This window comes from Aythya marila, assembly GCF_965140915.1.
Source record: "Aythya marila genome assembly, chromosome: 1".
Lineage (NCBI taxonomy): Eukaryota > Metazoa > Chordata > Aves > Anseriformes > Anatidae > Aythya > Aythya marila.
Genome location: NC_139042.1, coordinates 123,587,333 through 123,613,072, shown reverse-complemented (window position 1 = coordinate 123,613,072; position 25,740 = coordinate 123,587,333). Strand labels below are relative to the sequence as shown.

Genomic DNA, 25,740 nt, shown 5'->3' with positions numbered 1-25,740 from the left:
AAGAGTTTCCTAAAGGAGATTACCTGTTCTGGGCTTCTTTTTACCAAGAGATTTAGCCTATTCCCCCACTGTTACAGAACCTTTCAGTAATGTCCATTCTGTGCTCTCAAGGTATCTCATTCCTGATGCTAGGAATGTAATGGAATGAGAGAATTTCTGGGGAAGATCAACATGTAGCCACAGAAAATATTAGACAGTGTCCCCACAGAAGTTTCCACTTAGAGAGGAGGGCAAAAATGAAGCTAGGTTTTCATTTAGGTAGGGGAGGTGAAAATTGACTTAGAAGGACCGGGAGGCCATAAGGACTAAATAGGAGGGTACATGATTGTGCTCACAACTCCTTTTTAAGCATGGGCAAACAGAGTTTAACCATACAGCTACCAGTGTTCTTAGCAACTATCATAAGAAACCATTGTCTATGCATGTGCATAATTGTTCCTTTTTTTTTTTTTTTTAAGGTACAACAAAGAAAATAAAATCCCTCAGAGATCCAACGGTGAAGATGTCTAAGTCAGACACACAGAAGTTAGCTACTGTTAACATAGTGGACAGCCCTGATGAAATAGTGCTGAAATTCCGCAAAGCTGTGACTGACTTTACCTCTGAGGTGACCTATGACCCAGCCAATCGTCCTGGTGTCTCTAATCTGGTGTCCATTCATTCTGCAGTATCGGGACTTAGCATAGAAGAAGTGCTACACCAATCTGTTGGTCTTGACACTGCTCACTACAAAATGGTGGTAGCAGAGTCAGTTATTCAAAAGTTTGCACCAATCAGGAATGAAATCAAGAAACTCCAGGAGGACAAATCCCATCTGATACAGGTTTTAGAGGCTGGAGCAGAGAAAGCCAAAGAACTGGCTACCCCCATCTATCAAGAAATAAGAAGACTGGTGGGATTTCAGTAGAAACTGCTGAGTAGTTGCAAGGAATTTTGCTCCTGGGACAGCTATTTTGTTACTTGTATCATCTTAATCATTTCAGTTTGAAACAGACACTCTTTTTTTTTTTTTTTTCCTATTGCAAAATCCAAGTAGAACGTCTAAGATGTTTGCATCAAAAATGTGTGTGAAGCCAGTTCTTTACAATGGGACCAGCAGTGAGCTTATGAGGATGGTCTGAGGAGGAGGGTGCAGGCAATCACAGTTCATGAAGAAATCCCACAAAAGCAAAAGACAAGGTTGCCCATGTGTGTGTGTTTTGTTTTTTTTGTTTGTTTGTTTGTTTTTTTAATACGTATCAACTACTGCAAAAAACTACAGTATAGGTAATATGATTTGAATCTCACTAAGAGAGTTGTAATCTTCCCAATAACATCCTTAGCTGTGGATGCGGTCTTGTTACAGATGGATAGCTCATCCTGTTAATGGTTATTCAGCTCTGATACTGTGGTAGACTGTGTTCTTGAATAACCAGAAAGCATAGACTTACAAATAAAAATGCTCAGGGATTTGATGGTGAAGACAGAACTTACTGCCTCTCCCTGTTGTGTCTTCAAAACCAGTGTAATTTTTTGATTTACATCTAGTTTGTGTGAAGTAAATTAGTCTGTCTTATGGATACAGATATTTATACTGTAAAACTAATTCTGACTACTGGGCTAGATGGCCTCTTTTGTAGTCACTCCAAAGAATGTGCAGTGAATGTGAATTTCATTTCTGCTGCCTGTGCAATCCTGCTGTTCAGTTCTGAGGTTCTTCAGCAGGAAACTACATGTGCTTCAGCTGCTTCTTTTCTACCCACTCTTTGGTTTAGCAGAGAACTCGGAGATTTTTGGTTCAGCATCAAATATAAGATTCCTTTAGAAAAGGTTTGGAAGGGGGGGAGTGTGTGAAAGAGATCTTAGACTGATAACATAGATAACTTCCTGTATAATTTACAAAATTACTTATTTAAAAATTATGCTGAGGTCAGAGCCAGAACTATGGTAAAATATTTTGTTAAAATGAGATTAAATAGATCTTTACGAAATCTTACTACTGAGCCTCAGGAAAATGCAGTAATGGGAGAATGATGTTAGCGTCTACTGATCCTAGGCCTCAGAAGACCCACAGGGTAGGACCCATGGGCCATGCTGTGTACTGGGGAGTGTGTGGTGAATGAAGGCAAGCTGTCAAAAGGAGACACTGTTCTCCTAGAAGGGGTCAATCATTCTTGTGAAAGCAACTGATGAGGCTTTGGTGGGGCCAGGAGCAAACTCCAAAATCTACAGAAGGCAGCCCTAGGGAGCACTGCAACCCCAACATGGGGCAAACAAGGTATGGGGTGGCAGTTTGCACAGCAGTTTGCATGGAACAGCATGCAGGAAGGGCATTGTCACTCTGCCAGTCTAAATGGGTAGTTATATTGATGTTAAATTAGTTAAGTTAGTTAAATTGATGGTCATAATCCTCTCACAAAGAGCTTTAGCAGTGGTATCCTCCAAGAAGAAAGCTATGTCCTCTGCATCCCCTGTGGCCTCTGCATTCACTGTATCTTGCACAACTACCCAGACAGAGCTCCCAAGGAAACAGCCATCCAGGTCTCAAGCTGCAGCATTTGCCCAAGTTTTCTGTCAGTGTCTGAGGGCAGCAGTGAGCACAACTGTTGGAGGTGTGGCCAGGCAGAGAAACTGCTCAGCCTAATGGCAGAGCTCTCTGAGGAGGTGTGCAGGTTGAGGAGCATTAGGGAGTCTGAGAAGGAAATTGGTGGAAGTGTACTCTACCATCCTGGGATAGATGCATCAGCCAGTCATAACATAAGATAACATAAGATCCACCACCTTCTCGCCACCAGGTAGGTAGAAGGTGGTAACTTCAGAGATAAAGAAGCAGGTTTCTGTTTAGGGCAGCAGGCAAACTCCTTCCCTGCCTACCTCACTTTCTCAGGTTCCCTTATGCAATAGGTGTGAGGCCCTGGAACTTGAAGGATTCCCAAACAATGATGTCTATGATGGTTCGTCTGTGTTGGAGGGATCACCAAGGGCAGGTCAACCTACCCCCTTGCATCACAACAACCTACTTTAAGAAATAAAAGACAGGTTGTTGTCATTAGTGACTCCCTTCTGAGGAGAACAGAGTCACAATATACCAACTACACCCAACTCATAGTGAAGTCTACTGTCTCCTTAGGGCCTGGGTTAAAGATGTTACCAGAAAACTTCCTAGTGTGATATGGCTCTCAGATTATCATCCTCTTTTTTTTTTTTTTTTATATATAGGCAATGATGAAGCTGCAGTGAGATCAAAAGAAACAGCAAGAACAAACAAAAGAGACTGCAGGTCCTTGAGACAGGTCCTTGGGACTCAGTTGTACAGAGCTTACAGTTGGCAATGACACACTTGAGAGCCTCTGGATAAGGATTAAGGGACAAGCAAATAAAGTGGATGTCATTGTGGGAGTCTACTATAAACCACCCGGCCAGGTTGACAATACTGATCAGTTATTCTATAAAGAATTAAGAGAGAACTCTAGATCAGCTACCTTTGTCCTTATGGGTAACTTCAACTTGCCAGACTTTAACTGAGAATACCACACAACTGATACAAACAGGTCCAGGAAATTCCTGTGGCACATTGATGGTAACTTCTCAGAACAGATACCAAGAAGCTGACTAGGACTGGTGGCCTGTGAACAGAGAGGGTCTTGGGTGAAGTGGTGGTTGGTGGCTATCTTGGCCACAGTGGCAATGAGGTAGTTGAGTTTCAAATCTTTGGTGATAAAACTTCCAGCAAAACTTTGACCCTGGATATGGAAAGAGCAGACTTCAGGCTGCTCAAGGAACTTATTAGTCAGGTCCCATGTGATTTTGCTTTAGAAGGTATTGGGGTCCATCCGTGCTGGTCACTTTTTAAGAGCAATCTCTTAAGACTGCAGGATCAGGCAATTCCAAAATGTCAGAAATCAAGCAAGTGGGACACAAGGCTAGCTTGGCTGAGCAGGGATCTTTTTCTAGAGCTTAGGCAGAAAAGGAAAGAGTGTGGACATTGGAAGCAAGGTCAGGTGACATGGGAGGACTACAGAAATGCTTTTTGCCATTGTAGGGAGAAAATTTGTGCAGACAAAGCTCAACTAAAGCTGAACTTGGCCAGTGCTGTGGGGGACAACAAAAAAAGGGTTGTTTAAGTGTGTTAGCAAAAGGAGAACCAGAGATGACATTGGTCCATTACTTAGTAAGGTTGATCACCTCACAAATAGGGACATAGACAAAGCAGAGACGTTTAATGCCATCTTTGTCTGTCTTTGACACCAATGATGGGCCCTGGGACTCCGGAACCCTGAGTTGGAGGACCGTGACTGCCGGAAACTCCCTGCAGACTCTGACCTATGCTGTGGGATTTGCTGCTCAAGCTAAACGCACATAAGTCTATGGGGCCCAATGGGATTCATTACAGGGTACTAAAAGAACTGGCTGATGTCATTGTGAGATCTCTCAATTAGTTTTTAATGGTCTTGGGAATCTGAAGAGGTCCCAGCTGACTGGAAGCTGACAAACGTTGTCCCAGTTTTCAAGAAGGAAGACCCCAGAAATTGCAGGCTGGTCAGTTATGCTTCAGTGCCTGGTAAAATTACAAAGAAGATCATTCTGGGAGCTACTGAAAAACACTTAAAAGGCAACACAGTCACTGCTAATGGCTGATACAGGTTTGTGAGGGGAAAGTCCTGTTTAACTAACGTAATTTCCTTGTATGATGAGGTTATCCATCTGGTTGACTGATGGCATCCAGTAGATGTGATCCTTTTTAATTTCAGCAAAGCTTTCCGTATTATTTCTCACAGTATTGTTCTGGACAAAACATCCAGCATACAGCTGGACAAAAGCATAATGTGATGAGTAAACAATTGGCTGACAGGTTAGGCTCAAAGGGTTATAGTAAATGGGGTTACATCACCTAAGGCTCAATTTTAGGTCCAGTTCTCTTTAATGTTTTCATAAATTTCTCAGATGCAAGACTTCAAGGTATACTAAGCAGGTTTGCAGATGGCACTAAACTGGGAGGAGCTGTTGATTCCTTTGAGGGTAGAGAGGTCTTGCAGAGAGATCTTGACTAATTAGAAGGCTGGGCAACAATATGAAGTTTAAGAAAAGCGAGTGCTGGATTCTGCACCTAGAATGGAGCAATCCCAGATATACATACAGTCTATGAGATGAGAGGATGAAGAGCAGCCCCACAGAAAGGGTGTTGAGGGTTCTGGTCAACAGTAAGTTGAATGCGAGTCAACAGTGTGCCCTGGCAGCCTAAAGGGCCAATTATACCTTGAGGTGCATGAAGCAGAGCATTGCTAGCCAGCTGAGGGAAGGGAAGCCCTGCTAAGTGCTGGTGTGGCCTCATCTCAAACACTATGTGTGGTTTTGGGTGCCTCAATATAAGAAAGGCATAAAACTATTAAAGAGTGTCCAAAGGAGAGCGACAAAGATGATGAAGGGTCTAGAAGTTCTAGAGCTCAAGAAGTGTTTGGACAACACTTGAAAATATGGTTTGATTTTTAGGTAGTCCTGTGTGGAGCCAGAAGTTGAACTTGATGGTCTTGGTAGGTCCCTTCCAAATCAGGATATTCTGTGATTCTAGTACATGCTAAAATGTAATAAAAGCCTTACTTATCCTATGCCAGCATATTTAACGGTGCTGTGTATGAACTTGCTATACTGTAATGTAAATTGAGCTCTGTATTCTGTGAGCTCATAACCATTATATGCCTGTAGCATTTGTCATGGGGGACTGTAGGCTTATATTATTGAGTTGGAAAAATGGGGGGTCTCTATATAATACAGACTTTTTAAATAAATATGATGTTCAGTTTTAATTTACTTAATTATCATGGTGAGGTGATTCAGAAATAACTAGTTAATTTTGCAGAACATGAAGTTGTGGTCTGAATGTTTGGGAATCTGCACTGAGACCTGTATTTGTTAAGGATCTGAAGAAAGAGAGCCACAAGGCAAGAACTTGATGCTAGTTTCTAAAGTTAGTCAAGACTAGAGGAGCAGAGTAGATGGGGAGAATGAGGGGAAACTAAATGTAATGTAGACAAGTCCTCTGAAAAGAATAAGTGTGTTCATAAATAGTCTCTGGTTTTAAAATAGGTGTAGTACTTCAGGAACAGTTATGCACAGTTATTGCTGTGCATATTCAGGTAGTTTTGTAAGACTTTGGCCAGTGTTTCACAACAGATTCGTATATATATCAGTCTGCATGGGAAATAAGACAAAAAATTAACACACAACTCACAATTATTTTTATTCATTAATGTCAAGATGAAGGCTTATTGGGTTCATTTAACTCTCTTCTGCTTGTATCATAATTTTAACCCGAGTTACCAAAGAACTTGACATACTTGACTTCTGCAATCATTTTATTCCCTTTCTGTGGCACAATCTTAGCAGAGAAAGTAAAGAAGAAGAAAAAAAAAAAAAAAAAAAGACAAAGATGGTAAAATAAATTAAAATAAATAATAGAGAGCTGGCTTTGTTACTTTTTGTGTTGTCCAAACAAAATATACTCAAGGGAAAGTGAAAGGCAAATGAATAAAAGTTGTTAAAATGTCGTCTGTACTAAATGTAGCTAAAGTCACGAGTTTAGCTATATTTAGTGAGTGGGACTTCATAGACTAAAGAGCAGGACAGTTCAGCTGAAGTAGATCTTCACTTTTTAATGATCTTTCTTTCACACAAAATCTCAAGCTCTGGCATTGTAAGTTAGAGCAGATAACATTATGAAAAGCAAATACCCCTTCCAGTTGTAGTTCTCCTCAACACAGCCTTGTTCACTAACCACTGCATGCCAGCATTGTCATAAAGTGTTTTGCTGTGACACTTGGATTGGATTAGAGCAAAGGTCCCACAATTCGTTCTTCAGGAGAAACAGGCGTAGTATTCATGGAGATACTGAAAATCTTTAACTTTAATATATCTCATTTTTACCTCTTATTTTCCAGTAGCAAAGACAGGACCATTCAAAAGACAAATCACAGTTTTAAGGTCTTTATACACATATGATACTCAATTCATCTAACACCTGGTTCTGGCATTCAACACATCACCTTTTCAGTAAAGAGGAAATAGGAGTATTCATACGTCTTCAATGCTATTTTTTTTTTCTTTCTTGTTTTTTTTTTTTTTTTTGGGGGGGGGGGCAACATATTACATATCCTCTTCTACTGTTCAATTTAATAAAAATAAATTTTAGATTTGGCTAAGTACAACTGCCAGTTTTAGTAATTATAAGAATATATAATTATGATTAAAGAAAGTATTTACAATGCAGTTGTTCCATAGCTGGTGGTGAAATCAAGAAACATCCGAAGTTATTTGATTGTCAAAGTTTGTAGCTTCCTCATTTCTTAGTGAAGGATTTCTGTATCATGATTGTCAAAGGCATGAGGCAAATTATTTGAAGCAAGTTTTTATTGAGCTTAGTCTACTTTTGTCATTCTCTAGCATCACACACACACAGTCTGTGGATCATTATGAAATTAAATAATTCTAAATTGCATCTGAGAGATGACTGATATCCAGACCCAGGTAATTCTGAACCGTTCTGCCCTGTAGAGCTTACTGCATTTGCTAAGCAGCCCTAAAGAATCTATCAAAAAGGAAGCCTAGTGGATAATATCTAATATAACAGCTGGAAACAGAGCCCTGATCCAGGTAACCTTTTCAGCTATGATCAGTAATGTCTGTCTTGCAGGCTAGAAATAACATCTTGGGTGGTAAACTATTTTTTGTTGTATGTACACAATTACATAGATATATAATTATTTATAAGCAGAAGTATATTACAGACTTTGTGGATAATTAGAATGTTTCAGTGCCTCAGTCATGTTGTTTTTTTTTTGTTGTTTGTTTGTTTGTTTTCCTGAAAATCACATAGGGTAGAGCAGGAAGAAAAGCTTCAGAAGAGCCCTTTGGTTGGTGCATGGGCTTTGTACCTAGCATATTTGGCAATGTTTCAATCAAATTCAGGGTTTTCTCTTCAATTTAACAATATATATATATTCCTTCTCTTTCCCCTATCAATTAAATGATTCTTATTTGCCTGGCCTATTTCCTTGGAGTAAGGAAATAACCCTTTCTTTTCTTCAGGAAGTTGAGACTTCTGTAAAATGAATATGTTCACCTACCAATTGTTGACTTATTTTAGTAGCTTTTATTTTAGTAGCTCCTGTCCAGGAATTCCCAAAATAAAAGCTACATCTGCCCGGTGGAGTAATCCCAATACCGCTAACAACCATGGTCTTTAGAGTCTCCTGAGAGGAGACAACTATAACGTAGGTATTTGCAGGTGTATGCTGCCTATTTCAGTTTTCTGAAAGCATGGCTTTTCTGGGAAGTTAACCATCTTGGCATTCAGATTAAGGGTCTGGCTGGACCTGGCCTGGCTGCCTCTCTGCATTCTTTGAACCATTTACTTGGCAACCAAAGGAGGTTGGCAGGAAGAAGCTGAGCTCGAAGCAACATATGCTTGCTACTATCAGTAAAAGTTGTTTGATATCAAGCTACTGTGATCTCTTTGCTCTTTGAACTCCTTGCTTCCTCTTCAGAACATTTTTGTAAGCACCCATTCTAAATGGTGTTCTGTGGCAGTGCTTACAGTAACAAAGTAGTGCAGATGAGTCAGAATAGCTCTTTAGAGCAAAACAGTTTTTTGGAGGACCTGATGTGATGTATCTCAGAGGGACTTGTTTCATGCTAAGTCTAGCCTGGTCCCATGGGTTTATTTACAACTGGAGTGCAGTAGGTACACTCATGAAATGCATTTTCTTGTTTGGTTTCATCCAATTCATGAACCATGAAACTTCTCTTTGATGCCTGCTGAATTGCAGTAAGTGGGGACAATGGGGAGTTTCTGCAAAGGGACACTCCTGCTCCTAGTCACAGTGTTAGTGTAGACACTTCTCATGCTGCTGTGAAAGTCGACCTCAGGTGTTATCCCAGACTGGGTGGGTAAGAGATCAAATTGTATCTTTCCTGGTTGAAAAAAAAAGAGTTGAAAGATGGAGACATATCCTTACTACCCTCACTTTCTTTGTTGCTCTTTGTTCAGCTTCCCTTTCTTCAGTGATCTTCCTTGAATACATGCAGTAATTTGTGGTCTTGGTACCTAAATCTCTTCCTTTCTCATTCCTGCATGTTTAATGAATGGGAAGTACATATGATAGTGGTTGGGACCACAGTATCAGAACAGAGATGGACCCAACATCTCCAAATAACTGAAGAGGTCCACTTACATTTAGAGATTAACACCAACTCCCCAGCAAATAACTGTTTATTAAGATCTAACTAAAATGTTTATACACTTGAGACGTTTGTCTTTGCCAAGTGCTTTTGTTCCAAGTCCTTTTACCACTGACAAGAAGATGTTGTATGTGAATCATGGTTTCGTGCTCCCAATTTAGCCCATGAAATTTGCTGAGAAATATGTCTCTAAGATGATGATAAAATTCAGAAAAGGTCTGGATGTGGTTCTGGTAATGGCAACAGTATGGACCCATGTGGGTTTGAGTCTTACATCTAATGAGCATGCTCTTTCAGTGGTCCAGCTTGTCTAGATTTATTTTAAGAACAACACATGTATCTTTCACTCTGTTGATATCTCTGTTTGCATTACTGGATGATGGCTACCTGTTCACAAATAGTTGCTTCACAGAGAGAAAGAGGTAGCATAGGGAGTCTAGTGGAAAAGGTTTTCTGCTCAGAATAGATGTTTTCATGCTAGGAAAGCAAAAACCCTCTATCTCCTATATTGGACTATCTAATTTCATTTAAATTATTGGTCAGTTTCTTTTGCCTGGGCAAATTTGGCAATAATAGCTATAAGAAGAATGGCACTTCCTTGTGCAGTCAAAAGTGTTGGAAGGACCTAGGCATCTCCTCTCATTATTTCAGAAGTACTACTGTTTGTGTCAGCCAATTTCAGTGAAAATGCTACAGAAAAACTGTGATCTTCTGTGACATTCATCCATCTAATTAAAGCTTTTCTATTTTATTTTTCAGCTCAATAGGTTGTGAGACAAGACTTTTGTTTAACTTTGAATTTCCAACCAAGCTGTCTATCTCGTAGTCCTTTGGTGACTGAATGGCATCCGAAGTAACAGAAAATCCTTTCTTGTCACAAAAGATTCTGTGCTGATTCTCACCATCTTTTCTGTATGTTTTTGTTGTTGATGATGAATTTTTTTTTATTATTGATTTTTTGGATGTGCTAATGCTCATATTATGAAAGATTTGACAGTATTTATTTTGCTTTGTGCCAATGAAAAATCATTCTGCCTGTAACACTTCCATATTGTTATGCAGAGGCCACAATTTGATGATTATTTTGCTTTTAGGCAGCTTTGTTTTCAACAATTATTTTATATAAAATGGAATGTCAGTCTGTGCTGAGGGATGAGCCCAGTTGCAGTAAACAGTTAAAAATCTGGTAGAAATTTTACTACTGTGGTAAATTGCTGTCACAGAACACCATGACTTGAAGATGAGATTATCCACTGCATGAGTGGTCTCATACTGCCCATGGACATTAAACTAAGCACTGAGCTTAATGTCTGTTGTGCTGTCATGCTCTCAGCACTCCAATGTGGCTGTGAGGCAGCAACGGCAAATCTATGCCACACCAGAAGGCTCGATCAGTTCCAGATGTGCTATATTTGGCCTATCTGCAAGATGAAATGTCAGGACAAGAGTTCCAACACTGAAGTCCTTACAAGTTATTAAAAGTTTGGTAGTAACAGCATGCTTGTAAAAGCCTGGCTATGGGAGCATGGTCATAGTCTCATTCATATGGCTGACATGACAAGTCACAAGTCTGTGATGAAGTAAGCCATCTGCTTCCTTTATACAATCACTGTAAATAAAGACTGTGTGAGTCTAATCTGAAGGGTTAATGGATTAACTCCCACAGTTGGGAAGCAGCAGCTTACAACAGAGTAAGGTGGAATCGTGTCTCTCTTACTGCCGTAAATCATTCTGAAACAAGATGCTCACAGTTTAGGTGGGAACTTCAGGTTGTACAAAACAGAAGCACAAGATCCTGTATGGACAACGTCAGTTGTCCCATGTGTTCTCCTAAGCATGTCTTCAGTCATAGTCTGATTTTATTGTCATCCATCCACGTGAAGCAATGGTCAGGTACTGATAAAATCAATGAAACGTCTGTTAGACGCATTGAACGCGTGTTCTTTTTGCTGTCTTTGGTGAAAACTTCTTTCATGATACCCCAGCATCTACAAAAACATATTGTTAAGCTAAGTACAGATGAGATTTATCAACATTGTTACTCTCTGATGTTATCCAGTGTTTCTGGTGTAGGTGGTCTCTGACTTCATTCACCGTTTACCTTCACGTTTCCTTCCCTAAACCATACCCCTCAGAGTAAAGAAAGATCTTGAATGTTACGGAACTGACTTTTTATTGTGACTGAAAACAGTTGTTCAGATGTATTTCAAGACACTCTTCATGGTGCTTGCTGAATGAATAACAAAGATCTCAATAAGTGGCTCTTGAACTGAGCACTCAAGCCAAGAAAGATTGTCCTGAGTGGGTTGAGGCTTTCTTTGCCCACATTTGTTCCTTCACTGTCTGTCTGGCAGATGTTACTACAGCAAGAATAGGAAAAAATAGCAATATTCTGTTTCTGCTTAGGCTTGTGGGCCGCGAGTAACCTGTGAGTGGTAATGTGGCATCCATTCTTCTTAAGTTACCCTCATCTATTTTCTGATAGTGATGGAACTGCTTGCCAACCCTTAAAACTTGAAGTTGAGGGAAGGGAAGGGAAGGGAAGGGAAGGGAAGGGAAGGGAAGGGAAGGGAAGGGAAGGGAAGGGAAGGGAAGGGAAGGGAAGGGAAGGGAAGGGAAGGGAAGGGAAGGGAAGGGAAGGGAAGGGAAGGGAAGGGAAGGGAAGGGAAGGGAAGGGAAGGGAAGGGAAGGGAAGGGAAGGGAAGGGAAGGGAAGGGAAGGGAAGGGAAGGGAAGGGAAGGGAAGGGAAGGGAAGGGAAGGGAAGGGAGAAAGAAAATTTAAAAAGAGAGAAGGATGAAAGAGAGGAAGAGAAAAAGAATAGATGGAAAAATGTGATTTACTTTACAGTGGCTGTGGCTTGTTACACACATGTGCAGGCTGTCCTGCCTTCTGTCCTGATCAGAAAGTTGCTCTTGAGATTCTTGCTCTTAAAAATAAGTTACAATTTTTTTTCTTGCAAGAGAAAGAAAGTTGTGCAGAGTGAATGTTGAACTTTAATGGCTGCAACTCTTTTAAAAAGTCCAGTCATTCATTCCTGGGACATATGTGGAGTCCATGTGGACAAGGCAACTCAAAGGACCACAGTTAGACTGTAGTTCTGATGCACAGAAAATGCCTCCCCATCATGTCAAGAACACTCCTCAAGAAGCACTAGACGTACTGTCTAGTTGCAGGCTGAGTGCACTGGACCTGAATGAATAACCCATTTCTTTCTCAGAGCACATGCATTCTCGAGGCATGTACATTGACACACGAGGCAGAAGGGCCTTGATGGACTCTGGTAAAATGTTGGTTGGCAGAGGATTATTACTGCTACCATTGAGAAAACTGATCCAAGCTGCAACACTCCTGGCTTATGCCCAGCAACCTGAGCCCCCTAGAAATAAACTGTGAAGTAGATGAATATACCACATGGACTGTGTGAATGCTGTATGTTGCGTAGGATTGCTGTGACCCATTGGGAAAGTGCCATTTTGGTGTTTAATAACCATTGCAGAAATGGTTCAGGGATGTGCTGGGATTCTGAAGATCTTGGATTCAGGTGTGTTGCTGACCTATATGTGAGAGCAGGTTATTCTGGCTCCACTGAAGATGAAATGTGCTTTTGCAGGTTTCTTATTTCTAAGGGCCCTACTTCCTATGGAGACACAGTGTTGTTAAAATAGACTTCAGATTTATCGTATACGTGTACAAAATAACAGCAGAATCGAGGTGGTGAGCATCACTGCTATTTTAATCCATTTTGCTTACCCACGTCACATGCTGGCAGACTGCCTTGGAGTGGAAACTCCACTTTTTTCCTTCTTTAAGCCAGCAAAGTCCTGACTCAAAGGGCTTCACTCTCCTCTTTGCTTGCCTTTGAAGAGATGGATTAGCTGAAGTGTGAATGTCGTCTTTGTGGTTTATGAGGATGTTTCAGTGGATGATGAGTGGGTTGTCAAGGGAGATCTCTGGGTGGCCTGAGAAGATTTAATGGATGCTGGAAGGTTTGGGGGAGTTGTCTTAGCTCTCTTCAGTTTAATAAAATGCTTAGTGTATCTGCCCCTGAATATCAGCAGCTGAAAATTAAAATAGAGATTTCCTATCAACTTTGTAGAATGTGTTCTTCCACAACTTTGTAGAAAACAACAAAATGTATATCAGCAAGGCCATTGTGGTCTGTAGTTTTTAATCTACTTTGAGTCTTTGTTGTCTGCTTTCTGCTATTCTGCTCTTTTAGTGTTATTTCTATGGGAAGATTTTTGCTCTCTTCTTAAGAAAATATCTAAAAATGTGTTTTGCCTTTTATTTCTTTGACATCCTTGAACAAATTGCTTAACTTGTTTTGTCTCAGTTTTCTTTGCTATAAAATGAAACGTGAGATTGCATTGTAGAGGTATAGGAAGGCTAAACTAATATTTGCTAAGCGTTTTGAGCCTTCCAGTTGAAGATGCCTTCACTTGGCTTTGAGTTATAGTATTTCTTCCTGAGATGCACTATTAGTGGTGCTTGTGGCATGAATAAACATAGTGAAATGTGCCAGAGGGCAGCCAGTTCAATCCGGAGTAATAAATAACGGATCCAATGAAAGCATCAAAGTTGTCTGCTTCACAGAAACCTGTAGGCTATTCCACCCTAACTTGATACTTTTTGTTCTGCTTCAAAAATACCTGAAAATATCCTAAAAGCAGCTTGCACTACAATCTCTGCTGCAGCTCCTTGCTCTTTGTCTCCTCCCTGCAGCCTGAAAGTGAGGGCCTCTAGCAAGGATCTAATATCAAAAGAAGGGTAATGCCACTACAGGGAGGGGAAAAATAATTACTAAATTTCCTGAATAGTAAACAGTTTGGGCTTGGTGTTTTTTTTTTTTGTTTTCTTTCCTTTTTTTTTTTTTTTTTTTTTAGGAGCAGTTTTGGCCCTCGCTGTGCTGGTGGATGTCTCTAGGGCGGTAAGCCTCTCTGCTGCTGCTGCAAGGCTCTTCCCCACCCCTACCCCACCCACCCCGTCCCGAAAATAGCCACCAATGGAGCAAACAGGTTGGGCTGGGGACGTGCCACGGGAGCTCCGCCGCGGTGGGGCGGGCGGGAGGGAGCTGCCCAAGAGCGGGGGGCTCCGCGCCCCGAGGCCGGGGGGCGCAGCGCGGCGCAGGGCGCCAGGGGGCAGCCGAGGGCGCGGAGGGGGCTCGGGGGCGGCGGGGAGGGGGAGAAATCGGGGTCTCCCCTCCCCTCTTCGCCCTCCTGTGGCTTTGCATGCGGGGCGAGGTGGGGCTCCGAGAGGCACGGAAGCTCTGCCAGGCTCACGCAAGCCCCCCGCTGGGCACTGAGGCTGGGTTGCACCCCCCCGTCCCGGGGTCCTCCGGGGCTCCGGGGTGTTCGTCCAGCCCCGAGCGTTTCCCAGCCCTGCCAAAAGCCCAAAGCCACCCGGAGGAGCCCCGGCACTCGAGTCGCCTTGTCCGCTCCCTCCCTGCCCCTCCTAGGACGATGCGCCGGAGGCCGCCCCGAGGTGTCGGCAGCCTGAAGGGAGCCTTCCTCCCCCTCCCGCAGCTGTCAGAGCAGAAATCGGGGCAAGCTCTGCCCCGCCGTCGGGGTGGGGAAACCCCCCGGGGGCTACGAGGTTCGACTCGTGGTTCAGGCCCCCTCGCTCTGGCTCGCTCCCGGGGATTATTCCCCAGCACTTTCCCTAAAGCGAGCCGGAGGCCGGGGAGGATTTCGGTGGCCGAGCGGTTTGAGAGGGTGCGGGAGGGGACTGTGCAGGAGCGGTCACATCTGCTCGTCGAAGGTCATTCGCTACCCTAAGCACCAAAATAAGAGGCGAGACGAAGGCTGGCCCGAGCCGACATCTCCCTAACGCCAGGAGAGAAGGAAAATCGTGCTGCGCTGCTCGGGAGACCTTTCATTATTTCATGTTCAAGAGAGGGCATTAAATAGGATCAGCAGGTCAAAATACACCTGATCCTGCTCATTTCCGCCACAGCACCACGCGTGTATCGGCCGCTAAAGAAGCACGTCTTCTTTTGTTGCGGGACGGGCTCTGCTCTCATCCGCGACCTTTTCCTCCTGGCTTTTCTCCTTCCCCGCCGACTAGCTAAAAACTGCGAATAAAACAGTTAGAAGCTGTGCCTTCCAAACAAAAGCAAAGACGCAGGTTTGGGAAAGCCACTTCTGCTCCCGGCCGCGTATCCCAGCCTTGGGGCGATGTTTTTAGCGATGCTAAACCTGGCGGGGCCCGGCGCCGTAGGTCTGCGAGCCCCGGTGGGGCGGTGGAGAGGGGCAGCAGCCAGGCGGAGAGGGGCTGCCCGGAGACCCCGGGCCCTGCAGCCCCCCTGGGGCCACAGGTTGGCGGGTGCGCAGCGGCTGCACACTGCGCTCTTGCAAGCGCTCTTGCTTTTCAAGCATCTCAGCGGGGAAAATCGCAGCAACTTCCCGACGAGCAAAACCAGTTTAGGGGAGAAAGAGGAAACAGAAAACGGTTAGGCAGGTGATCTGTTCCCAGCAACGAAGCCCCGAGCGCCTGACACCTTTCCGTGCGCGGTACAGCTCTAGCAGCCGCAGTCAGCTCCGCGGCCCCCTGCTGCTTTTCCCTCGGCAGAGCCCGGGGAAGCCTCACGGCTTCCAGCGGCTGCAGGAGCCGGAGCCGGAGCGGTGCCGAGGGCGCTGCGCATCGCCCCCGCTGCTCGCCCCGGCCGGGCTCTGCCCGCCCCCGGCTGCTCACCCCGGCTCGCCCCGGTCTCCGCTGCCGCTCCTCCCGGCGTCCCGGGGGTCGGCCCCGCCGAGCCGCTTTTCCGCCAGCTTTCAGGCCACTGCGACGCCCAGACCGGCTTTTCCCAAGCGTTGCCGTGCCCGAAAGAACTTTCCTGAACAAGCGTTTGCCTCCCAACCACGGATATAATCTTTCTGGGCTTTCTTTGTAATGAGCTCCATTGAATCAATGCTGCAAAACTCTTTATCTTATAGTGCAATACGGAACGTGGCGTTGTACACATATGGTTTAGTTTTTTCCCTCTAATTCTTGCGAGCTAGGCAGTTTTGAGTTGGGAAAGGCGTATTTATAAGAATTTGACTCCTTCCACATTCTAAGGCTTGCAGTGGTGTAGGGTGTTTGGGGAGATCTGTCTGGGCAGAGGGATTAAACGAAATGTCGGGCAAAAGCACTGTTGAGAGAACTCTGAGGAAGCGCTTCCATCCTTAAGACGGAGTTAAAAATGCTTTGGAAAACCGCGGTTGCTCTCGCGGAAAACAGGCGAAGCGCCGAGCGATCGATTGCCATAGCAAAGAGATCGAAAATTAGAGCTAAGGTCCCGTGTGACACAAACAAACAAACAAACAAACAAACAAAAACAGTAAAAATAGATGAATAGCAATGAAAGGAAAATAAAGAGAGAGAAAAGGGACGCGTAAAGCTGCTGGTAACAGAGGGTGAGTGCGATGCCGGGGGGGAGCTCCGGGGCGCGCAGCAGGCGGGGGCTGCTTAACAGAGGGCGGGCAGGGGGCAGGCAGCGCCGCGGGGCGGGGGGCAAGGTGCCAGGCAGCCCCCCCGCCGCCGCCGCCCTCAGGTGCCAGCGCCCGCGGGTTGCTCCCCGCCCGGGGAGCAGGGTCTGGGGGCAGCCGGCCCCAGGCGGTGCCGCCGGGACCCCGCTAGGCTCCCCCCACGCTGCTCTCGCAGGAGCCTGGAGCCCGCAGCGGGGGCTCGCCCGCCTCTCGGCCCCGCGTGTGTGTGTGCGTGGGAGCGTCCTCCGTGTGTGCGTGTGTGCCGTGGGCTGCTCTGTCCGTGCGCGGTTGCTGCTTGAAGGCATCCCGGCAGCACTGTCCCCGGTGTCCCCACGAGCCGCTGGCCGGGCAGAGGGGTGAGTATGGTGGCCCCGGGCTGTCACCCCTCTTTGCGCTGTGTCTGAGCCGCCAGCCTCTCAGCATCAGTTTACTCCGCGTCCTCCTTCTTGCTCTGAACTTGCCAGGAAAGTGTTGGTGCAGTTTTACCCTGTGCGAGACAGTGGTTGCAAACGCGATATATGTTTCCATCCAAATAAATAAATCCGAGTAAGTTCCGCTCTCTGAATTGTGCCAGCCCTTTCCAGGCTGAGCTCAAGCTCATTTTCTCACTTGCTAAGTCTGTCTGTCCCCCTGCCTGCCGGTCTATCCGCCTGTCTGTCTGTCTGTCTACCTATGGGGTTGAACTTCTCGGGAGAGGCAGCCTAGATTGAATGTTCAGGTGTACATCCATTTTTTTACCAGTTTGTTTTGGTGTCCCTCTCCCTCCCTCCCTCCACCCCCAATTCGTTCGTATTTGAGTTATTCTTGAACGGCTAAGGCCCCCAAACCAAAACCCAATCACAGCAGTCAAAAGTCAGAGGGCCTCCGTAAAGGAAATGTATTTGTATTTATATTTGTATACATGGGCATCGACCTGTTAAAAGCTCCCGAGCCGTGTCAATGTGTAAACGAGAAATGTCAGCTCCTGGATGGTGTGAAAGGATGTAACATTCGTCTTCCTGTAGGCGCATTTGGAATAGGCTACCAGTTTGATGTTGCTTTTTCTCCGGGAATAAACGCAGTCTGGTTTCCGAAATAGTTACGGTTTTTTCCACCGGCATTTCCCCCGTTTCCGTGATGTAGCCGCCGTTGCGAGCGGGACGTGAGCGATTTCACAACCGTGTATTGGAAGGCGAGTTAATACAACCACCCCAGTTCTGTTTCTAGACAGACGTGTTTTGGGAAATGGCAATACCCTAAAGAGAAATCGCTCCACGAAAGGAAGAGCCGCTCGGCGTTTAGCCCTGAAACTGCGGCTGGGCTCAGCTCTGCTGCCGCGGACATTCCCATCCCCAAAAGCTCGGGAGCTTTTACTCGTGATGGAGCTGAAGGTTCGTACTCCATCCCAGCGAGTGCGGGAAGGCTGGGGGAGCGAGGCTGCCGCTCTCGTGGGAAGGGGAAGCGTGTGCCGAGTTGGTTTCCAGTCCGGGGTTAAAACGAAAAGAAGGCCTTTTGAAGCGTGGCTTATTGGGACGCGCCGTGCGAACCTGGAAACTGAGCGGTGAAACCTAAAGAGGGGACAGGGAGCCGTGAAATCTTTGCAGCAGCAAGGAGGATTAATCCCGTAACAGCGCGGCTGGACCGCGTCCTCCCGGGACGTGCGCTTAAAAAAAAAAAAAAAATCAAAAAAAAAAAAAAGAAAAAAAAAAAAAAGAAAGAAAAAGAACAAACACAAAACCGCGGAAACCAGAGGAGCTAAAGCCGTAAAATAAAAGCGGGTGGTGCCAGAGTGGCATCGCGCAGGCCGGCCCGCATGGCTGGAGCCAAGGGCGGTGGAGAGCAGCGGCCACGCGAGGACAGGGAGGGGGGACCCGCGGTGTCCCCGCGGTCCCCCGGGCAGCAGCGCAGCCTCCAGGCCTCTGCAGCCGCCACCGCGGGCTTGCCCTTCTCGGCCTCGGCTTTTCCAGCCCCCGGCCTCGGCACCCGACGGTTTAAGGGACGCTGGGGGAAGGGTTAGTGGGGTAGAAAAGTGTCGTGGATCTTCTCATTGGAAATGAGCTAATGGGATGGCACTGGAGGCCACCGAGCCCCTGAAGAGGCCACCGCGGCTGGCAGGAGGAGAGCGTGGTTTGCTCATCCTCCTTTTTCTCCCGTGTTCAGACCACTTATCCCGAGGGTCCCGGGGCAGACAAATCCCTCGTAATGAAGGGAACAGAAGTCCCTGCGCTGCACCCAGTCTCCATCCTCTGCATCCCCTGTCGGGCCGACGACGTCTGCTGGTGAAATCCTCCCTTGTGCTCCTTTCCTACAAGTTATTGGGTTACACTCGGCTGTTGTGTTATATGGGGCATGTGCAGGGTTTTTAGAAGCCTCTATAAAAGAATAAAGACTCAGTCGCAGCCCGAGCCTGAAACTCGTTTCCCTACACGTTATAACACAGTCCGCAGACGCCGTTTGGTAGCGAAGGGATTGGGGCGAGCAGAAAGACGAGTCTTGTATTATTTCTATTTGATCGAAAGAAGAAAGCCGTGTAAGGTGTTTCCTGTCTACTTGAGATTTTGTATGGCCCTTTAGGCAGGTTATTTCTTTGGAAAACAGCCACGGAGCCCATTGTCTTTATCTGATGCTTGAAAGATTGGGGAGGAGAGGAAGGAGAAAAATCATTGTTAAAAACACTTTGAAGTTGTGCAACTGTTGCTGCTCCAATTTTTTTCTCCAGTCTCCAGATGCACCAGAAATCTCTACTTTGATCTCACAGAGCAGCAATTTATATTTTTTAATTTTTTAAAAAATGGTTGGGTAGCTCGGCGCGTAATGGCAAACATGCAGGGAATGAGGTCATTGGGCAGCGCTGGGGAGGGGGCGGGGAGGCAGATAGTAAATGCCGAGAGCGCAGGAATGAGGAGGCAGGGAAGGAAGGGGGCTTGCTCTCCAAACGAGCCTGGCTGCGGGAACATCTGCTCAGGGCTAAGTTTTACATCCACGCTTGTTCACAAGGGAAAAGTCTCTGCCAGTGCACATGGGTCTGGCTGGAGCGTGCGAGGGATGTTCCCTTCGCGATGCCTCGTCGAGGGGCGCGCACGTCGAGCTGCCAGGAGCCCGGCACCGGCAGCTCTTGGCAGCATGGCCGGGGAACAGCACGGGAACGGGGGTGATAAGGCGAGGCCCAGCACCCGAGGCGGCAGAGGGGACCAGCCCCTCTCCTTCAGAGCACCTGGGGGTGCCCCTTGCTGTCGCTGGTGCGTGCCCGCCTCTGTGAGCCCTCCCCAGCAGCGGTCGCCCCAGACAAAATCTTGAGCATCACATCTCTGGCAACCTCCCCGTCCAGCGGCAGCGCTAAACGCTCCCGGACGGCAGCAGGAGACTCTCAATTGCCTCTTCGGGAGGGCCTGGGGGCTCCTCGGGCCGCCTCCTTCCTGCCCCAGGGCTTGGGTCCGGGCAGGGACCGACCCGTGCGGAGCTTGGCTGCGGGCGTTTATTTGGCTAAGGGAGATCAAATGCGAGGAAGAAGCGGGGACGGACCCCAGAGACGCTGGTCCAGCCACTCAAAAACAGCACCGGCCCCCCGGGCCGACTCTCCGGTGGTTCAGTGCCAGCGCTGCTCGTCTTGAACCCTGCCAGTATACGGGTGATTTTCCCCCTGAGCAGTCTCTGCCCTTGGTTTGCCTTTCCATCCCGGAGGTGTCGTCTCGGCTCAGCCCCGCTTTCCCTGCAGCCCCCTCATCGTGCCCCTGCGGGGCTGTTTCCCGAGGCTGCTCCCCGCCTGCCCGCTCGGGATGTGCGCAGGATGCTCCGTCCTAGACCCCAGCAGCCCCCGCCAGCTGCCTAGACCGATGGGAGCCGCTGGCACCACGAAAACCTCTCTGCCATGCTGCGGCCGTGCGCGGTCCCGTGACACGGGGAGCCAGGGGCACGGGTGTCCCCCCCGCAGCCTCGGTGGGGAGCTACGAGCGAAGAAATCCTTGGTCTACAGGGGGAGAAGGCATCCCGGTACCGCTAGAGGTGGCCCTCCTCTGGGAAATGGGAGGTGCGACAGCGCTGACCAGCGGGTGAAGTGGCGAGGGAGGCTGGGGGGATCTGTCGGGACCGTACAAAACGATGTGTTTGTTTAAAGGGAGAAGTGGGGCAGGGAGTGGGGGGATAAAGTAGGGGGTGGGTGTATAGAGACAGAAACGAGATGCTGACACTGAGGAGTCGTAGGGAGACATCAACAATTGGTGCCTATAGACCACATCAAAGGACTGCAGAGCAACAATAAAATGCCTTGAAATACTTCTTAATGCAATGTTTGCATTGGGCAAGTCCACAAATGACGCCGGTTTTGCCATCACAGGGGAAAGAAAGCAGCAGATGAGGAGGTTTAGCCAACATTCCTCTGAAACCCGGCTTTAGAGAGAAAAGAGGAGAAGGGAGAGGGAGAGAGAGAGACTTTTATAATCCTGAAAGGCAAGAAGAGAAACCACATCAACGGACAGCGAGCAAATGCAGCAGGGCAGCATTATCAAGACACAGGGGGATCTTAGCAAATAGTCTGATCTGCAACAACACATCTGTAAAGAAGAAAACTTCAATTCCTTGTTATTACGGGGACATCTTTGACTCGGGCTGTCACTCGGCCCTGCTGTTTTAAAAGACGAAGCCACGCTTGTCCCCCCTTGCTTGGGGAGCTGCGGGTACCCAGGGCCTGGGGCTCTTCCCAGCCCCTGGGGAGCTTTTCTCTGGCGGGGCGGCCCACGGTGCAGGGGGGGAGCGGGGGGCAAATGTGTGTGCTGGCGAGGGAAAGCCTCCCGGTTCCGGTCAGCCCCTGCCAAAGAAGCAGTCACACTCAGACGAGCGTTTAATTGCTATTGTGTTTTTTTGTTTTCCGAAGGCAGGGCTCCTATTCCCCGAGCGCGGCTGCAGTGTGGCACAGGCTGGCTTTGGCTGGTTGCTGTGCGGCAGCTCCAGCCGCGCCGATCCCGGCTCACCGAAGCCCAAAGTCGGCGGCAGCACCTCTTGCTCGCCCGCCATCCCCGCACGAAGGATGCGGGAGGCTGAACGTCCTCCTGCACGGACAGCGGGGCCGAGCTCCGCAGCCAGGTCTCCCTCGCTGGGCTCTCCCCCTCCCCTGTCGCCCCCCCCCTCTTTAAAATCTCTGGGCCCTTTCTGTCCCACCCAAATCTCCCACCCAGCCCTCAGCCAGCGCTTGAGTTCCCCAGCCAGCCCCCCCGCTGCTGAAGCCAACCTCTCACGGATCCCCCCGACGGCTGCGCCCACCTGAGGAAGCCTCGGGAAGCGCTCCGGGGCTGCCCCCCCCCCCACACACACACTGCTGCCCGGGGGGGGGCTTCGCTCTCCCAGCCGCAGGGGTCTCAGCATTTGGCCCCGGTGGTCAGCAGCTGGCTGCTGCCTCCCGCCCGCAAAACCTTGCTTGCCGAGCGCCCGAAGGGCTGCACCGCGGGCGGGGGGGGGGGCCCTCTGCAGGCTGGGGTCCGTGCCCCCCGTCTCACCCCTGCTGCCCCTGCTCCGGTGCTGCCACACGTCCCTGGTGACTCCGTGCCCTGCCAGCGGGGACGCGCAGGGAGCGTGCACGAGGGCAGGGAGAGGCCTTGAAGCGGGGAATGTCCTCCGGGGCCGGCCGCACACGCTCCGGGGTCTCGGGGTCGCAGTTTTGCGGTGATGCCTCCTCCTCCGGGAGACGGAGGAGAAGATAAATCCTCCCGATACGGTGATAGAAAGTGACCCAGGGGAAAAACAACCAGCACCGAGCGGGATTCCCCGTTTGCTGAGAGCCCCCGGCAGCGGCCGTGCTGCCGCGGGGAGGAAAGGTTCGCTCTCCTTTCGTTTCAAAGGTTTCGATCTTCGAATCGGGGGAACAAAAGTTAAAATAATAATAGATAAAAATCTCCCTATTAGGCGGGCAAGCCACACTGCAAACGGTAGAAGCAGACCGCCCCGGGATAATCCAGGGTTTCGTCCCGGATAGTCCAGTCCCCGGCAGCTTTTTGGTGACTGGAAACTAATAAAAAAGGCAATCACAGCTCGAGTAATAATAATAAACCTGGGTAAATTCCGGGCGCGGAGCGAGGTTTGCGGTGCAGGAGGGGAGCCCGGGCTGGGGCCCGGCGCAGCGGTGATGGGCACCGCGGACTTTCCTTTCCCTCCCGCCCCGTCCCGGCCGGCCCCGACGGACCACGGCCGGCCCGTGAGGATCGGAGCTGGGATTTTGGCGTGTCTTGTTTACACAGCGGCCGCATTTCACGTGGAAAAGGACGGAAAGAAGCAGGGTCTGAATATCTAGGGTTGTGCCGCATACGTTGCCCGAAGCAAAGGCCGGGGACCGCTCTCCTGCTTTTGCGGCCGTGCCCGGCGCTGATAGCACGGCGCGGAAAATGCCTACTTTCGACAGCAGAGTGATCACATCCTTCAGCCCCCCCCGCTCTTTTGAAAAGCCCCATTAAAGTCTGTCTAGTTTTAGGATCGGCGCTAAACGGGATTGTTTACAGTATAACACACCATGTCTGAGGTAGGGGAGCGCACAGACCTCTCTTGGTTCAAAGAGCTGTGCCTTGAAGAAAAAACATAATCCCCTTATATTTATTTTTTTGACTGAACACACATTGAAATGCTCTGCGCAGCTCGGCTTTCTTCCTTGGAAAAGCGGACTTCGGATCCCGTCTCGGTAACAAGGGGCCGGTTGTCCGCCTACGGTGCCCCATACGAGAGCCATTGTGTGCGAGACCCGCAGCGTTTCCTGGGGTCGCCGTCTGTTCGGCGTGTGCTAGGTGTGGGGACAGGGGGGGAAGGCGGCTTCCAGGTGAGGGGAAAGCTCGCTTGGTCCGTCCCCTTGCAGCTGGGGTGGCTGCGAGGTGCTGGTGGACCCCACGCGTGGGAGAAGCACCGCATCTCCCTACCTACCACAGCGAGTCCCCTGTGCCTGTGGGTTTGGGAGACGAGGTGTGCATGGCGCTGGGGGGAAAAAAAATAATAGTAAAAATAAAAATGAAAAAAAAAAAATCCAGCCAAAATTGTAATAGCGGCAATAACCTGTAGCTCTTCAGCGCACCGCCGTGTAAAATGCTGTTCGCTGTCGGCGTGGGTTTTCCCCTTTTTCTTTCCCTCTGCCACGGCGGTAAAGCAGAGCTCGGCCGGGAGCAACTACCTCGGGACAGAAACTTCCTCGCCGGCTGCGCTTGGGCAGCCCCGGCCCCATTCCCCCGACGGGACCGTGCTCAGCGGCGTAGCCGTGCTAAGCCCCCCGGCCCCTGGGAGATGCTCGCCTCTTGGCCCGCAGCCTTCGCGGGGGCCGCTCCAGCGGAAAATCTCCGGTGGCCTGGGGTCGGCTCGCGTGTCCTGGCTCTGATGGTAAATCTGGCTAAAGCTCCTAGGTCAGGATCTTGTCCAGATACAGCCCCGCTGCCGCTTTTTCCTCTGCTTTTTTCCAAGGTTCCCTTACCCTCTAGGTTTTCTTCTCCAAATCCCCGCCAGGGCGGTTTATTTCTTGGGGGAAAAAAAAATATAAAAAAAAGAAAAAAAAATAAAAAGAAAGAAAGGAAGAAAAACGACCGAACAAACACCGAGGACCGTTCTGAGATCTTTTTTAGTCCCTTCCCGCCCTGAGTACACCTGCAAATGGGGGGCAGGGGCAAGGAATGGGAGGCCACCAGGAAACCTCGGAGACCCACTGCGGATGGGGTCGGGGGGCCAGGGGGGAGAGCAGAGAGGCCGCGGAGCCCAGCCTCCCCTTCCCCTCTGCGCCGGGCCTTCCTCACCCCGCCGTGCCAGCCCTCCTCGGGGGGAGAGATAAAAGTGTCAGGAAGGTAACGAGGTGGGTGGCGAGCTCGGAGGGGCCGGGAGCTGCGCCGCAGCCTTCCCGGGGAGGGGAGACCCCCGCTCCCCCCCGGTCTTGCTGCCCCCGGCCCTGCCCTTGGCCTCTCGCCACCCGAGAGCAGCGGCCACGGGAATTCACCTGCCAAGGGAGACCTCAGCACGGGGCAGGTAGAAAATCTTCAGAGGAAAGAGTAGGAGGGTGGGGGGATTAAAACATAAGGGGCAGCGGGAGCAGCAGCAGCCACCCCCGGGTCGCCTGTGGGGTGGGAGCGGGGTGTCCCAGGAGGGTGCGCCCCGAGGCTGTGCCGGGGACTGCAGAGCTCCGGGAGCGAGGAGCAGGGGAAGCGAATGGGGATTTTTTTTTGTTCGAGCAGCGATAGCTGAAAGCCGCGAACACTCCGAAACCCCGAAAGCCGAACGAAGAGGGCTTGTAGACAGAAAAAAAAAAAAAAATGAAGAAAGAAAAAAATATCAGGAGCCTCACTTATCGATCTGGGTTGTTCTGAAGTTTAGGGTGGTAAATACAAAAATGCACGGCTCTTAACCCTGCCTTCGCTGTTCAAAGTTAGTAGCTAGCAAGTCAGAGAGCTCCCTACCCGGGACCTTCGCCTTTGTGAGGGGAACCTGCTTTGTTTGAATTATTCATCGTAATTGCCTATTTCCAAACAGCTCCACGGGGAGGCTCCGAAATGCAGTCAGGTCTGCAATCAGCTCCCGCGAAGAAGCGACGCCTGGAGCTGGAGGAACTCCGGGGCCACTTTGAGCTCCCCATTCCCGTCCCCTCCCGGAGCACGGTGGCTGGGTTGGGGTGCGGGGCAGGCCCAGGGACACGGGGCATTTTGCTGCCTGACGCCCAGGAAAGCTGGCGATGCGCTTCTGCTCTGCCTGCTCTCCTCCTGCCGCCCGGAAAGCAGGAGAGCCAGAAATAATGCTAACGTGCCTTGGGCTGTGGTGCCCAAACAAGAGAGGGAGAAGTCCTGGTAAAATGGAGGGAAAGTAGTGGCTGTTTTTTACAACCCAAGTGTATAATCGGATTTTTTTTTTCTCTCCTGATAGAAAGCAGATAAATTTATGAAGGGAGAGCTAAGAGAATAATTACAGGGTGAAGGTAGTTAAATTTTATTTCGAGTCCCAAAGGCAAAACCTGACATTTTATTGCAAACATCTGGAAGGCTTAAGAGACTGGCATGGTGTTTGTTTAAACACTAATAGAGATTTTTATTCTGTAAAACACAAACAAAGCCCATTTAAAAACACTCGAGACTGTAAATA

At 48.7% G+C, this 25,740-nt stretch overlaps 1 protein-coding gene across 4 annotated transcripts in view; it reads left to right on the top strand.

The window, feature by feature from the left end:
- The window catches only part of WARS2 (tryptophanyl tRNA synthetase 2, mitochondrial), a 51,769-nt gene extending 40,063 nt beyond the window's left edge, over nt 1-11,706 (top strand). For 2 of the 4 annotated variants that reach the window (XM_082771215.1, XM_082771214.1), the window contains one exon: nt 459-6,405. In XM_082771215.1, coding sequence (XP_082627341.1) covers nt 459-907 — 449 coding nt within the window. In that variant the 3' untranslated portion in view covers nt 908-6,405. Of the gene's footprint in view, nt 1-458; nt 6,406-9,972 lie in introns of those variants that run through there. The other 2 variants (XR_014318431.1, XR_014318432.1) reach the window with 2 other exon arrangements.
- Nucleotides 11,707-25,740: the final 14,034 nt, after the last annotated feature.